General features: G+C 42.2%; 1 protein-coding gene across 1 annotated transcript; it reads left to right on the top strand.

The window, feature by feature from the left end:
- The first annotated feature begins 5,868 nt into the window (after window positions 1-5,868).
- efcab14 (EF-hand calcium binding domain 14) lies at window positions 5,869-16,403 on the top strand. Its single transcript, XM_083653537.1, has 9 exons — window positions 5,869-6,558; window positions 6,704-6,852; window positions 7,026-7,174; window positions 7,933-8,031; window positions 9,046-9,156; window positions 11,974-12,138; window positions 12,611-12,713; window positions 13,616-13,747; window positions 14,756-16,403. The coding sequence occupies exons 1-9, from the start codon at window positions 6,383-6,385 to the stop codon at window positions 14,914-14,916; spliced, it is 1,245 nt and encodes a 414-aa protein (XP_083509663.1). The 5' UTR covers window positions 5,869-6,382; the 3' UTR covers window positions 14,917-16,403.
- Window positions 16,404-16,527: the final 124 nt, after the last annotated feature.

A 16,527-nucleotide genomic window follows, 5' to 3' on the forward strand; every position in this document is an offset into this window, starting at 1 on the left:
TTTCTGTTTACCACTATTTAGCCCTACCGTGCACACAGAGGGGCTTCTGGGAAAAAACAGCCACACGGTATCTGCTGGATCCCGTTCCGCCTAATAAAAGCTGCGGTGGAAAACGCTCTTTCTTCTCGTCTTGTCTGAACGACCATCTCCAATATGCTGCCATCAATAAAGTCAATTTCCCCCTCTGTCATGCTTTAATCACTCCCATAAACAGATTCTGATCAAGTCTGCAAACATCAATGAATGTGTCCCCCCCCTCCCCCTTAGTCACCCCGCGCCCCTGTCTCACCCCCGTTCTCTCTTTTCTGTCTTCCTCTTTTTGCATGTCAACCTTTTTCTCTCTCTCCCATTCCTCTGCCTTTCAGATGCCTCCTTTATTCTCCTCCTGCCTTCCCCATTTCTAAGGAAACCTCAGGGCTGCAGCTAACTCGACTAACCAATTAGTCGTTTGGTCTATAAAACGTCACAGAATGGTGAAAAATGTCAATCACTTGAATTGACCCCAAAGCCCAAGATCACAATCAGAATCAGAATAACTGTATTGATCCCTGAGGGGAAATTGAAGATGAAGTCCACAACCCAAAGATAATCCGTTTACTGTCATAGAACGATAAAAGACTAAAGAAACCACAAAATATTCACATTTAAGACACTGGAATGAGATTTTTTTTTCTTATAAATGAGTCTAACCGATTATAAAAAATAATTGACGATTAATTTTCTGTCAATTGACTAAACAATTAATCAACTAAAAATATTGCAGCTCTATCAGGTAATCTGATTAAAATGATTTAAAAAATAAGAGAGAGAGAAAAAAGCTATTGGGTGGGTTTTAATTGTCTCAGCTTTTCAATTTTTGTCTTTTTCCTTGGCAAATAATCCAACACTGAAGAAGATATGTGAAGACATTAATGGGAAAATGAGGGGCCAGTTTCTCAGACGTGGATTAAACTAATCCTGGTCTAATACGCCACTGAAAAAGACAACTTTGGCAAACCTCATTCTGCGGCAGCAGTCCTGAATCTCATTGAATTTAAAATGTTAAATGAAACCTATCGGTATACAGGGTTTTCCTTACCATTAGAAGGCTCAGGCGCAGCAGCCACGCCATTTTGGGCACCACCTAAGCCTCATGTTGGTTGGTCCTCCTCAGTGGACTACTTTAGCAAGTTTTGTCATCCTTACCCGTTGCTTTTGGGGTGTTTATTTATTGTGTGTTCTGGCTTTTCCAAATGTTTGTCCACAGATATGGTAATAACAATGGTCCAAAATTAGATGAAATTGCATTTTTTTTTTTTTTATGTTTAACCCCCTAACCCCCCCCCAGCAACACAGCACCAAAAGCACTCCAAAAAGCCACGGAAAACCCTGGTATAACTGAATTCTTAATTAATAGCAAGTAGTTTGTTTGTGTGTGTAAGTTTACAAGTTGCTTTTTATTAGGTTGTTTATGAGTCTACCTGATTTGAAAACATTAATAAGATAATTATTAATAAGAATAATTAATAACAATAAAGTCCAACATCTGTTGGATTTACTGATGGAATTTCCCACAAAATTGGCTCAAAGAAGAGAGAGAGTGTGTGTGTGTGTGTGTGTGTGTGTGTGTGTGTGTGTGTGTGTGTGTGGGTGTGTGTGTGTGTGTGTGTGTGTGTGTGTGTGTGTGTGTGTGTGCGTGCGTGCGTGCGTGCGTGCGCGCGCGCGCGTGTGTGTGTGTGTGTGTGTGTTTTCTCCTGTGTGTGTGTGTGTGTGTGTTTTCCTCCTTGCTCTTTTCATTTGCTTAATGTATTAATGTATTCCCTTTTATCCATGTGAGATCATACAAGACCTTTGCTGTATCACCGCAATAGCAGCAGTGTCACCGCCATCGCTGTGATTTGTACATTTCTTTAGAAGAGGTTGAATGAATGAAGTAATTATGAGGTTGCTATTCAATACATATTTTACATTTACAGTTCAGGAATTCAACTGACACTCTGGCAGCAACTATTCATCAAATGATATCTATCTTTCCATCTTTGCCTTCAAACTGAAACGATTATCAGGAATGTGACACTTGCATTAATTACGTATGTTTATGTTGATCTCAAATGCATTTTTCTGTTTACACCCATATACATATTAAACATATTTAGACTGCATGTAACTGTAAATGTTGAGTCTGACAAACGGTAAAAAAAAAAAAATCTATAGGTTTTTGTATTGTGGCCTCTGCACAAGATATTGCAGCCAATATTACTGCACAAGAAACAGCCTATATCACAGATGATCACTGTAGTGAGCTATAAGCAATATTTGCATCGCTGCTGTTCGATCAAGCCTTGCCAGTGACTTTGAGCTCATCTGTCCTTGACACAAGTATTGGGTCTATGCTGCACGGCTGATGGCCATCATTCTTTGACGTGAGAACATTGCCCCCTGCTGATTCCCTTTTGCATAATTTGAGATGGTTCTGAGGGGGTGATTGACAGAGAACATGTGGCCGGGGCTCGGGGGTCATTCAGACGCGGTAGCAGGATCACTCTGCGGTTTCACAACACGTCCACTCTGCTCTCATGTCACAGCTTCCGTGTCATTGCCATGCGAGTCTCGTCCGCAGCAGCCAATGTGTCGCGCCGGCGAACGCGCCATCGGTGGCCGTTTGCGTTCCCCAAACCAACCGCGTTGGAATTGAAAGATCACATGCAACTAGTCTAAATAATTAAGCTGCGTCTCCAATCAAAATTCATCGCACGCCAAAAGCATACTCGTCGAATCGGTTCATCCTGACAACGCTTGTCAGTGCGACAGAAAGAGGGGTAGCGCTAATCCTGATGCACAAACACAGATGGGAATCAATTCAAACTACACTAGCTTAATCCTTACTGTAAATTACATGGTTGTATCCCGGTAATAGATCAGAGAGCAGCTGTCAGGCAATCCTTAGAGCTAAAGTTCACAAGTTCAAGTATGTATCGTACTTCAGAATACCATGTGGGTCTCATTCCATCTGTAAGCCGGTCAGGCCATATAAGTCACGGTGGTTTTTCTGTATCTTTATGTATATCAGTTGAGTCATATTCAGCGTAATGGTTAACAGATTCACCATGAGTGGTATTGCCCCCGTGAGAAACATTGTTATTCCAGCAGCAGCAGCAGCCCCTGCGCTCGCAACTGATGTGAATCTGTATTCACAGAGATTCACCACCCCAAGTTTGTCAAGTCAGATGAAAGCCTTCAATTAGGAGTCAATTCTATTCAGTATTTCCTATCATGGCACCACTATTTACAGGAAGACGTGCCCCCTGCTGCCCCACAGTTGCAGGAAGGAATGACTCCTGGTGAGAATATGAGTGAGTACCCCTGCTGTGAACAAAGTGTGAAAACAAGGGCTTTTTAAGTCATCAGAGTCGCAGAGTGCTAATGCCTCGGCGCTCCACGGCGCCTCCTGGCTGGAGATGTGAGCAGACGCGAGTTGAAGTGTCGTGCTTTCCGTCTTAACCCGGGGGTGAAAACCTCAGACTCCGGTCGAGCAGATGAAACATCGCCAATGCTTTGATTCCAAGCCTCGTGCCGGGGGGTCCGCGCAGCCCGCAGCGTGGTGCTTGTCCCCTCACCAGGTGTTCTTAGTCGAGATGAACGGCCGATTGAATTTTTGCTCTATACCACCTAGATAACGCTGCTGGATTCACGCTATTTGCTTTCAAACAAGACTGCTTAATGCGCTTAAACAGCAGGGCCGGCGCATCAGCCCATGATCATATTGGCTTAGTATTCAAGCGGGTGGCATCACGCTATTATTGTGCCCTGACAACGAGTGCCTTGAGAAATCATGTTCCTAAAGATTACAAAGCATCAGCGGTAGGTCTCACTGCTCCTGCAATTGAACGGCTAAATTCCTACTGAGATGTTGAGGTGCATCTCAGTTCCTTTGTTGGTCCAGTTTGAAGACTTGCATTCAGTATCATCATTATTTAGCACTGCTGTGGTAATATGGGGAGGGGGTGTGGGGGGGGTCAGGCACATAAAGGGACAGATTTGCAAAGCCAAGAGCAAGGCAGTGGGAGTCCATTTTGAATGATAAAGAGCCCACGGCCAGTCTGCACCTACCCTGCCTCTCCTCGGCCCGTGTGTCTTGCTGGGTCGGCCCAATAGCTCTACAGGTCAGCTGAATCTCTGGTCAGCACCCCTGCCAGGAGCGCCTACAATGTAGGCCCTACATGAAACAAAAAGTTAGATGCTTTTTACTCAATGTGTTGGATCGATGAAAATTGTTGGGGGGGAAAACAACTACTTATTCCTTCAACTATCAACAAAATGATACTTACCGGTATACCTTTTTAAAGGTCTTAACTGATCACAATAAGAATCAATTCTTTTATTCTGCCATAGTATGTTTGCACATACAAGGAAATTGACTTGGTTCAGTTGGTGCACACTGCACACATTACATGAGATATAGACAACACAATAAATACAAATAGATTTAAACATATGGAGAGAGTATTTACAGCCAAGTGTGACAGAGTACAAAGTTAGCAAGGCAAAGTGACAGGTACCGTACAAGTACAAAGTTGGCAAAAGGACAGGTATCAGAGAAGAGCGCACCAACACACCAAGGCGGCTGATCGCAACGCCATCTTGGTTTTAACACATGATGAAGACTGTGATGCACAGTAGATTGCACTTACCGGTACTTACTTACTTAGGCCATTGATGAACAGTTTCCACCGTTTTCTGTCTTGGGCTATCTTCTCCAGCTGTTTCCATGTCAGTCCCTCCTTCTTAAACTCCTGGTCTGTGCTTCTTCTCCAGGTATTTCGGGGTCTTCCTCTCCCTCGTTTGCTGACCAACAGGGCTCTGGTAAAACTCACAGGCCAACCACCTGTAAAGTGGATAGAAACGATAACGGAAACAACAGTTGATTGCACTACTGATGATAAAATGCACTATTGTAAGTCGCTTTGGATAAAAGCGCCTGCTAAATCACATAATGTAAATGTTATTGTGCTCAAACGACCACAAGACAGGGCAGTTTGTGGGCTAAAACCTGCAGATACAACATGACAAATGTAACAATATGGCGCTGAAAACAATTATACAATTTTTTTTCAAAGTAGGCTAAATACTGCTAACGGTCAAATTAGCTAGAATATATTAATAACAAACAGATGACCTGCTTTGCTGGATTACTCTTTACTGGACCTTGAAATTAGCTTCCCCCGAGCCTTCCTTGGCTAGCATTCTAATCCACAGTGCTGCATTGTTACTGCCACATGTGCATCAATGGATGGATGTGCAACACAAAAGGGGTAATGTAAATGAAATGTAGCTAGCATTAGAGGGGGAAAGACAGTTTCAACAAAACAAATTGGACAAATAGGGATAGAGTGGACTAAAATAGCCTTGGGGTGGTTTGAGGGCTATGGAGTCATGCTATGTTGTTGTTAGTGTTTTCTCTAAAATGCCGTCAAGTTGATCTCAAAGTCAACATACTTACCGTGTATGGAATTTAGCCAATAAATAAACTTACATTCATATGAAATTATATGTCTTGCACAGCACAGGCACGGGAAACACTTTGCTCGTCGTCTTTAGCTGCTATCTAGATCCTACTTTGTGGTTTTTGCCATCGCTATCCACATCCTAGTCTTGATCTGTTGATTTTTGGGGTGATTATATTGTTGCTGCAACGCTGCAAACTCCCCACGGGGATCATTACATGACAGTTTCTCCCTGTGGCAGCAGGGGCAGTGTGGCAGTGTTGCACTCGGTTGCACTTCACTTCAGAGCAGAGCAAATGTAGGCTGCACACTCCACCACCAATCAGCTGCTAGCTTACTTGGACGCCCCCTGCCTGCCAAAACAATCAGCAGCAGGATCGCTCATAGTCATTAGGCGAGAGTGCAACACAGTTTGGGTTTAGGGAAGACATAACGTTAGCTATCTATTTTAAAGACGTCTGAAAAATATTTACGTTATGAACGTCGTCGGGGTAGATATAACTTTAAACCTCGTTAAGTCGATGTGATGTTATTACTGTAGCGTTAGCTAGCATCTGTTAGCTAGCGTTAGCTCGGTGCTGCTGGGCCCGGGGTGTCAGATGCTAAGCTATCGCTAGGTAAGTGCTAACGTACATGTTGACTCCCGTTTGTAATTGACGTTAACCGGTAACGTTAGCTAATGTGGTGTTGTAAAAGTTGTACAAACCTGCCTTTGTGGAAAGCATGACACGCAGTTGTTAGTCAGATGTGTTTAGCAGCAGGGACGTTGCGTAACGTTACGTGGTTGTTAACCTAGCACGAGCGATTACCTGCCAAAAACATCCACCAAACTGGACAAAACATTGGATCTAGTCGGGTTTAAGTCGGGCTCGGCGGGACCGCTGACCCCTCAGAAAAAGATGAAGAAGAGGAAGGAGCTGAATGCTTTGATCGGACTTGGGGACAGTAAAAGGAAGAAGACCAAAAAGGGGTCAGGCCACCGCCTCCTCCGAACCGAGCCCCCAGACTCAGAATCCGAGTCCAGTTCGGATGACGATGAGTTCAACAACATGAGCAACGCAGCACCGTTTGGAAAGTGAGTGATCGATAGAACATTAATCAATGTCCCTTGTTAATGGCAATGACACCCGAGACGTCTTCTTAAAATATCCGCCATCAATAATGAATGAGGGCTATGCAGTATTGATGTCTAACATAACCATGTTTCTTATTCTTTACAGAAGGAGTTATGCACAGTGCTGCAATGTCTGCTACCCTCTGTTCTTGTTCATCGTACTGGCTGCCTGTGTCATGGCCTGTGCTGGACTCATATGGATGCAGATTGCATTGAAAGATGATCTTGAGTCACTGAAAGAAAAGCTGCACACGAGTAAGACAATCTCACACACGTGTCAGTGTCACACAGGCAGTTTTCACATGATGGTCATAAAAAACAGACTGCCCTTTGGATGCCTATTTTTATGTCCCAGTTATGCAATCATGCAATCCTATAATCCATGGCATTGACTGTAACAATGTTGTTGACATATTACGTTATAACAGTGGAATCCAGCCAGAAAGTGTCGTCGCATGAAATCCTACCAAAACTAAGCGAGGATCTGAAAAGCAAGCAGAAAAAACTTGACGACATTGAGAATGGGGACAAGGGGTTGGGCAAACTCTGGTCTAACCTGACTGAAATGAACAGAAAGGTAAGCTGCTGTCTCTGCTTCAGTTATTTGATGCCGCCATAACAAACTAGAGCTCATTTATCAGTGTTTTTCGACTAACCTGAACCACACATTTAGACTCAGTTCACACACTGGTTTACATGCATGTTTTATACTATTATTATATTATTTATTTGTGAATCACTGTTTTCATGAATAACACAGGATCATAATTAGGGATCGTATCATTTCGTATTTTTCTGATACCGGTGCTAAAACGATACTTTTAAAATGGTACCGGTGCCTAAACTGATAATTAAAAAAATGAAAGCGGATTTAAAGTGGATTTTTTAAATATAAATTTAAAGAGGATTTAAAGCAGCGCGCTTCAAATTATAATGTTAGTGAAGGTGTGTGCAGCGCTGGTTTCGATGCACCGAAGGTGGCTATTTCCCCAGCAGCTCGGGCATGGCACCTAAATGAGGCACCTAATTCTACGCTGCAATTCGGTACTGGTAGTAAAGGTGCCAGTACCATAGTGGCACCGGGTTACGGTCCCCAACCCTAATTATAATACAGAGGAATGAAATGATGATCCAAACAGTAATAGTAAAATACATCTGTATTATTTTTTTTAATGACGGCGAATCAAGTTACCCCCCCCCCCCCATCTAAACATCAAACACTTCAAGAGCATACGCGAATAAACCTGAAATCTAAGTGGTCAAATAGATTGCTAATGAAGTGCAACCGAATCTTACATGTATGACTGAATGGTTTGTGACACTTTCCTCCTTTAGATCAGTTTACTGGACTCTGCAGTCAACCATCTAAAGGCTAACTTGAAATCAGCCGCAGATTTAATCAACCTCCCCACAACAGTTGAAGAGCTCCAAAAGGTAAAGGTGACGACAAAAACCAAAGCTACAGATTTGCCCTATTTATTAAAGCAGCTACGAGCAACTTTTTCGATTGTTATTAAACAGTATATAAATTTAATATCAATGCATCACATCTTACCTCTAATAGTCGACGAGACCAACGCAGAGTAGTCTCGCTTGAACCCCGAGTGAATCGGCCAGTGTTAGTCTGTCTGTGGCCAGGGCAGATCAGGAAGTGAAATGAAACGGTTTGCAGCAGCCACTTCGGCCATAACCACAAAATAACTTCCAAAAAACCTGTTAGAATATAACGAGAGATGTTCCCGAGAGTATGCGTGGCGTTCACATTGTTTATGTTATGTTGCTAGGCAGCACGAACGGGGTAGGCAGGCAGCTGCGTTTCACTTCCGGGTTTCACTTCCGCGTTTAACTTCCGGGTGTAGCCGGTCCGGCGGTAGGAGAGAGAGAGAGAGCCCCCTGTTGACGCGAGTTTAGACAGACACAGACTTAATAATCACCTAAGGGAGCAATCTCCGATTGACACGGCTTTGGTCTCAGCTACTATTATAGGTAAGATGTGATGCATCAATATTGTAATTATACTGTTTAATAACAATCGAAAAAGTTGCTCGTAGCTGCTTTAATTAATTAATAATCTGTCATTTTTTTACCACGCGATCAAATCGCAAACTAACAAACTGGACAAACCCGTCCAGTTGTTCTTCTTAGAAGAACTGGATGGACAAACCCGTCTTTATTTGTCACACGAACACACCCAACACACGCATGCGGCCAGCCCCACGGTGAAACACAGTCTCTATTTATCCCATCCAGGCTTGTCCTTCCTCCGGGGGGCAGGCCAGGAGCAGTGGGCAGCTTTCTTGTGCACAGCGCCCGGGGACCAACTTCAAATGTTGTCGTCACTGGTCAGATGACGAGTGATCCAAATGTGGGGCTCATGTCTGTTAAATGTTTATTTTCACTTTTAATATTACAGGAACTGATTGATCTCAACATTTCTTTATTTTCTAGAGTGTCGCTACAATCGGCAGCACACTAACGAGTGTACAACATGATGTGAAGACTATGCAGGCGGCCCTTGAAAATCAGAAGAAAGATACAGATGACTTGAAAACGACAAAGGTAAATACAGGCCAGCATCACATGTTTGTTTCCCATTAATAATTCTTTAGTATGTTTTTCGTCTCATCAGTGGAGGAATGGCAGAATATGCTTGCATGCAGTTTTACTTAGATCCTCTTTTTCATCTTTTTATCTGTTGACTTCTTTTTTTATCTTTCTCATTGTTTGGTCTTGTTACATTTAATTTAAAACAGGATTTCCCTTTCCTCTTTGATTATAAAGGACTTGGCTGTGCTATATAAGCATCATAGAAGTGTCAAAACACATGGTCCCCAGATAAATCCACACCAGCCATGTAAGGAAAGAAATGCCTCCTAACAAGCTGTTTTGCCTTCCATAACTTTGTGACATCACAAAGTAACACTGATATTATTTGCCTGCTTACAATGCCGCCCTGCCAACTGAATGCAGATGACCAAACCCTGTCTGTAGCATAGCTGTAGCATAGCTGTGTAGTGTGGAGAAATGTCCAGAAAACAATCAACTGCACCAAAGATGGATCTATCCTAATATATCATCTTGTCAGAGGCCCCGCCCCTCAAAACAGCTCAGTTAATGAGGGGAGAGACAGAGTGGATAGAGAAGTCCCACAGAGGCTGGATTTGAGGGTTTTTTTAACAACAGAATTCATAACCTTGTTTTAAAGACTCGTGAGACATGTTTTAAACGACTAAAAATAGTATAAATTGGGACCTTTAATTGTAGCCTACTACTACACATATATATGAAGATGAAGCATTCCGACATTTGACCATTTACGTTGTAAGACAATCTGTAATTGTGACTATTGTGTTAAAAGGCTCTTGGTATCACAGGTATAAACCAGTCCCAAGATGCCTGTTTTCCATGAGCAATGATCGTTTTTATATGCAATAACTTGCAGAAAGAATACTTAATGAGAACAAAAAGTTTTCCCACATTATGGATCTAGCATAGTACTAGTCTAGCACTAATACTTTGCCTTGCAGCCCTACAGGACTACTCAGAACTGTGTTTGATCTGTATGTTACACTGCTAAAACATAAATACAAAGGACAGCTGACCAATGCAGTATCCTCCTATAATAAGAATGAGAAGTGTCCGTGTGCGTGTCCGTGTGAGTGAGCAGAATTTCGGCCGGCCACAGCTATGCCGTTTTACGTGCGATCGAGCTGAAACTTTCAGGGGGTGTAAAGAGCACCCGTGCGGGTGACCTGACGGAGCCGGATTTTTTCATTAGGTGATTGCCCTAATTACCTAATGATGTGATGTCATCAGTGATGATGTCATCAGTGATGTCATCCTTCCTGGCTAAGGCTATATAAGTTCAGTGATGTCATCCATGATGATGTCATCAGTGATGTCATAGGGCGAGCTGCGTATGCGATGCGCAGCGGGCGAGCTGCAGGGTGGGCGAGCCTAGTACACAGAAGAATCGGAACATGCATCTCTCTTTATAAAACAGACTAGAAATATCGCACGTTCCTTGCTAGGGTTCTTTGCTGCCTCACACGCTGTGTGCGTGTTCGCCCGCTCAACTGGCAGCGCTCATTTCTACCGTGCCTCGTTGGTTTGCTCTCAAGGTCGTCGTGCACGCTCGCACATGCAGCTCGGCCGCGCAGTTGAGCAATTGTGTGCCGCGGAGCCGCCGGCCGCCTCATTAGTGAGATAGCAGTGCAAACCTCAGGATTTAACTTGCACACGGCTTCTGGACTGAAGTCAAAACTTGTTTGACAGCATGTCTTTTTGTTTTGTTTAGACTTCTACCCTCAGCCCAAATATTGCTGGATGCTTCTGTCTCTACATTCATCGTTCATGTTTGAATGTGTCGAGAGGGGCGTGTTCATAAAATTCATTAAAAAAAAACAGTGCATGGTGCTTTGAACTCTGAATCATGCCCTCAATCAATAACTGAGGTGTGGGTGGGTGCTAAATCCACTACTGTATTTTCTCAATACCTGGCTATAGTGGTGGATTTACCTTTCTTTTTTTTCTTGTTAAGAATTGAGACAAATCTATTCGCATAAGCCCAAGATATTTTTGTTGATTGACTGTGGCACGAATCCAAATAGCCCCAGTGAATTTCACCACTGCCAAATTAATCTGTTGATTTGTGCATCCATGCGTGCCTGTGTGTCTGCAAGTCTGGTCAAGCTTACATTTAAAGCATCAAAGGGTTGAGGGTCCTGTCCTGTTTTGAATCCATGTCGGGTTTTCATTCATATTACATGAGACAAGTGACAATCTCTATTTTGGGAGCTCAGGCATTTAAGTTTGTGAAGTAAAACTAGGTCAAATATCTGAGACAGTTAGAGACATTTTCCTCTACTTTATTCTTAAGTAAAACAAGATGTGCGATTTGCACAGAATCAGCAGCTACAGTACTAGATTCTCAGTCTCATCCAATGAGACTTCCACACATGACGACAACATCATCATCACACTTGTAAGTAAGTTACATGGTGAACAAGTATGTGGCAATTGATACATTGTTTGCTGGCTGGGATCCGTGGTCTAATTTGGATTTTAAAGTACACACTCAACATAGATGTGTAGTTATTTTCAACCATATCATGCAAAATATAAGGAAGAGCAGTTGGTTTATACACTCTAACATGAAGTGAGTAACATGAGTCTTTTTGTGGTGTCACTATTTGCTGCCTACCAGCCTAACTAGGACATCATGTTGAAACAATCACATCTGGTCATGTATCTCTTTTATTCGCAGTTGAATTCCCCCACTGACACTTCTGTATGAAATCGGATGTCCATCATCACATAGACATGTAGTCTTACAGTCAGTGCAGCTGTAAACCAGGATGTCTTTTCTTGTCGTAGGACATAACAGAGCTGAGAAAAGCTGTGAACGAGGCTAACAAGACAGAGGACCTGCACCATTCGTGGACAGACGAGCAGATCCACATTCTCCTCTCTACGGTCTCCGATCTCTCGCAGAAAGTGTCCTCGTTAGAGCACAGCTCTGACAAAACAACAAAGCAGAACGTGAGTATACTAATATGGACCTTCCCACTCAAATACAAACATAGAAAGCAGTCCTTCCAGGAAATGCAATTTTGCAGTAATTTTTGCGGGGGTTTGCAATTTTTTTGAAATTCCAGTGATTTCTCAGCAAAAACTGCAAAACAGGTTCCTCAACTTGCAGTTTTTACATAGTAGTTATGGGAAAAAATCACAATTGGAAAAAAACTTGCTTTCAACTTCAAAATTGAATTCAACTTGTAATTTTTGCCAGTTTCCACAATTTTATGGCAAACAAAATCACATAAAACTTAGCAAATTGCATTGCAACTTTTGAGAAAAGCCACTGCAAACTCAAGCATTCTTGATGGCAACACTCACACACGAAAATCTGAAATCGTGGAGGGACTGATAAAGAGTTGAAGCTTTGCACCTGTGCTGTCTGCTTGATGAGCACATGCCACATGGTTAACAATCAACCTTTCAACAATTCAAGGACTACGAGGGGGCAACTAGACCACAGCCCAGCAATGGAAATCCAGCAACCGAGCCAGCGAAAGAAGCTATTTCAACCAAAGTAACACCTGAGGCTGCACACGGTACGCTATAGAATGAACCAGATGAATACAGTGTAACACCTGAGGCTGCACACGGTACGCTATAGAATGAACCAGATGAATACAGTGTAACACCTGAGGCTGCACACGGTACGCTATAGAATGAACCAGATGAATACAGTGTAACACCTGAGGCTGCAGTGCACACGGTACGCTATAGAATGAACCAGATGAATACAGTGTAACACCTGAGGCTGCACACGGTACGCTATAGAATGAACCAGATGAATACAGTGTAACACCTGAGGCTGCACACGGTACGCTATAGAATGAACCAGATGAATACAGTGTAACACCTGAGGCTGCACACGGTACGCTATAGAATGAACCAGATGAATACAGTGTAACACCTGAGGCTGTACACGGTACGCTATAGAATGAACCAGATGAATACAGTGTAACACCTGAGGCTGCACACGGTACGCTATAGAATGAACCAGATGAATACAGTGTAACACCTGAGGCTGCACACGGTACGCTATAGAATGAACCAGATGAATACAGTGTAACACCTGAGGCTGCACACGGTACGTTATAGAATGAACCAGATGAATACAGTGTAACACCTGAGGCTGCACACGGTACGCTATAGAATGAACCAGATGAATACAGTGTAACACCTGAGGCTGCACACGGTACGCTATAGAATGAACCAGATGAATACAGTGTAACACCTGAGGCTGCACACGGTACGTTATAGAATGAACCAGATGAATACAGTGTAACACCTGAGGCTGCACACGGTACGCTATAGAATGAACCAGATGAATACAGTGTAACACCTGAGGTAGCACACGGTACGTTATAGAATGAACCAGATGAATACAGTGATGCATTCTTCTTTCTTTGCCTCACACTTAATTTGAATGTCTCCTTTCCCACAGAGACGTCGACACCGCTGACAGACCCGCAGACAACGAGGCGTCGCCGGTTCCTGTCTCCAAACCGCTCCAAGAGGAACGCTCGGACAGGATGCCCAAAGAAGGTTTCCCTGCCTGGGGTCAGCTCTGTGAAAGGTGAACATTACTTACGGACTCTTAATAACAAATTTACAACTCGACTTACAACTTTTGACCATATGTTGTCATTAGAATAACAATAAGGAATGAGACCATATACTTATCTCACGATATGATATGATTCAATATAATATATGGGGGTTCACTTAGATTACCACAACCACGCCTATAAATAAAAGTTGAACAGTTAAAGTATTACTGTGCACAATTATGATTATTTCTGAGCCACAAATATTTCTAGTAATGGCATTGTCTTGGTAGAATGTAACCAATTAAAAATGTCATTAGTAAATAAGATCATTTAGAATGGAGATCTTGTAAAATTGTGATGGGCAAGCTGCCTCATTTGTGATTACTACAACAGAATAAAATGTAGCTAATATCAGAATTCATATTTCTGTCTGATACGCTGTCACATTTTTATGCCATGCCTCCTCTGCTGGCGACAGCCGTGGCCGGCGGCCATTACGTTTTCGGGTCCGTACGTCCGTCCCATTCTCATTAACGTGATATCTCAGGAACGCCTTGAGGGAATTTCTTCACATTTGACTAAAACGTCCACTTGGACTCAAGGATGAACTGATTAGATTTTGGTGGTCAAAGTTGATGGTCACTGTGGCCTCACGTCCGTCTCATTAACGTGATATCTCAGGAACGCCTTGAGGGAATTTATTCAAATTTGGCACAAATGTTCACTTGGAATCAAGGATGACCTGATTACAATTTGGTGGTCAAGTCTGTGACCTCACAAAAGATATTTTGGCCATAATAAACTCACTTTTATTCAATTCCTTCCAAGTCTTCACTACACTACACTACTTCATTTTATGAGGTTGGACACACATGCCAACTGCAACTTGAGTTGTCGGTGGGGGTATACAACCACAAGGCGGTTATTTCTAGTTTGGACTGCGATATAGGCCTATAGAATTTTGATATATATATATATATATATATATATATATATATATTATTAACAATAAGCATCCCCCCCCCACCATCCAGTTCTCAAGGACGTCTTCCAGCACACAGACCTCAGACTGACCTACGAAGAGCTGCAGGAACATTTTGGAACATTGATTCCTCGCGGCATCATGGAGTGCTACGACAGAGACGGGGACCAGAGGTACTCACTGCGAGAGCTGAGAGCTGCTGTAGGTCTGTGAGCACGTTGCGATTGACAGCAGTGAACAGTATTGAAAGCCAGCGGGGTCTGGCGGTGGGAGGTCCCGACCCCTCTCTGTGCACTTGTGAACTGAATATTTATCATACTGATTGTGGAACAGTGGCACTGGCATGCCCCCCCCCCCCTACTCACCTTCCTGGCCCATCTCACCTGAACCTTAGCCACAGAACGCAAGCTTAGATTTTAGAAATAATCCATATACTGTAAATGATTACTTGGTAACAGAATTTTCAGTTTTCCTATTTTAGCAAATCCCTTGGTTTATATAAAATAATGGAAAAGGAGTATTTTGTTATTTTGAATATTTTCCATACTTGTCTAAAATACCTACAATTGCTTTGTCTTGCACAACTGTTTTCACCAATCCCTGCCTCATCTTGATGGAAAATTTTATTGTGTATTTAGTTCTGTGAAGGCTGTAAGACTGTCAGTGTATCTGTGGCAGATGCCCCCCGCCACCCCCAACCCATCATCACACATTCACAATGGTCCAACTCACCTGAACCATATTTACAGAATGCAGGTTAAAGTTTTACAAATGTTTACAAATGACTACTAGAAACAGATTTTTCCATGTGGTTTTGTGTTCTAGCCAGTTTCCTAACTTTACTGAAGTACATTACAGAGCCTAAGTGTAAGGACTTATTTTGTATGCAGTTTTCTAAGCTCATTTAAAGAAAGAAGCTCAACCTAAATATTCTCGCACTTGATTGTTTTTGTGTGTGCATTTCTTGTCTTTTCTATCTCTCCCTCAATTAGTTGCTCTATTTTAATTTGCATTATGCGTCCATCCATCTCTCTATCCATTCATCTCTAGTGGCTGTTTTCTGCTGTTCTTTATTTGTGCAGTTTTCAAGTCTGTAAGATTTGAAGGGCTATTGAACACTTTTTGACTCGTTCAGAAAGCATTTTGAAGTGGTAACTCTCATGAGGCTTATGTAGCAATAAGAAATATACTTACAGGTATAATGTAGTGCTTTAGTGTTTCAATTAGCATCCGTCATTCTAAAACAAAGTAGGAGGCAGAAGGCACACCCAGCTCACAGTGTGTAACAGGTAGTATGAGAAGCACTGACCATCACTCTTTACTTGATCTTCATCTTAGTCCATTTTTGTGGACCTTAGAATGATGCATTTACTAAAAAAGTTTTGTCATACTCAACATTGTTGTACTCTGTAAAAAGAAAATGGTAGAATTTTAATGTGGAATCAACAAAGAAATGATTTTGTGAAGGGTGGGTTATTAAAAAGAATTGCTTTCCAGGGTCTTAATCTCAACATTGTACATTTTTAAACAATTATTCTGTTGTGCTTTGCATGTTGCTTATAATGTAACATGAACAAATATCTAATTTATCGTTTAACATATTTGACTTTATTTTGCAGGACAATGGTTACTTGAACTCTAGATTTAACAAGCTTAGTTTGGATATTACTAGATACATGTTGGCTTCACGCTGCTATATTGGGGGGGGTTTTATGAATGTTTTTTTTTTTCCTTTGCGTGAGCACCAATGAATAAACACAGTAAAGAGATGATTTTGTTGTCTTTGTGGTATTTAAATAATGAGACAAAAAACTTGGTACTATT

This window comes from Poromitra crassiceps (genome assembly GCF_964638095.1).
Source record: "Poromitra crassiceps genome assembly, chromosome: 17".
NCBI classification, from domain to species: domain Eukaryota; kingdom Metazoa; phylum Chordata; class Actinopteri; order Beryciformes; family Melamphaidae; genus Poromitra; species Poromitra crassiceps.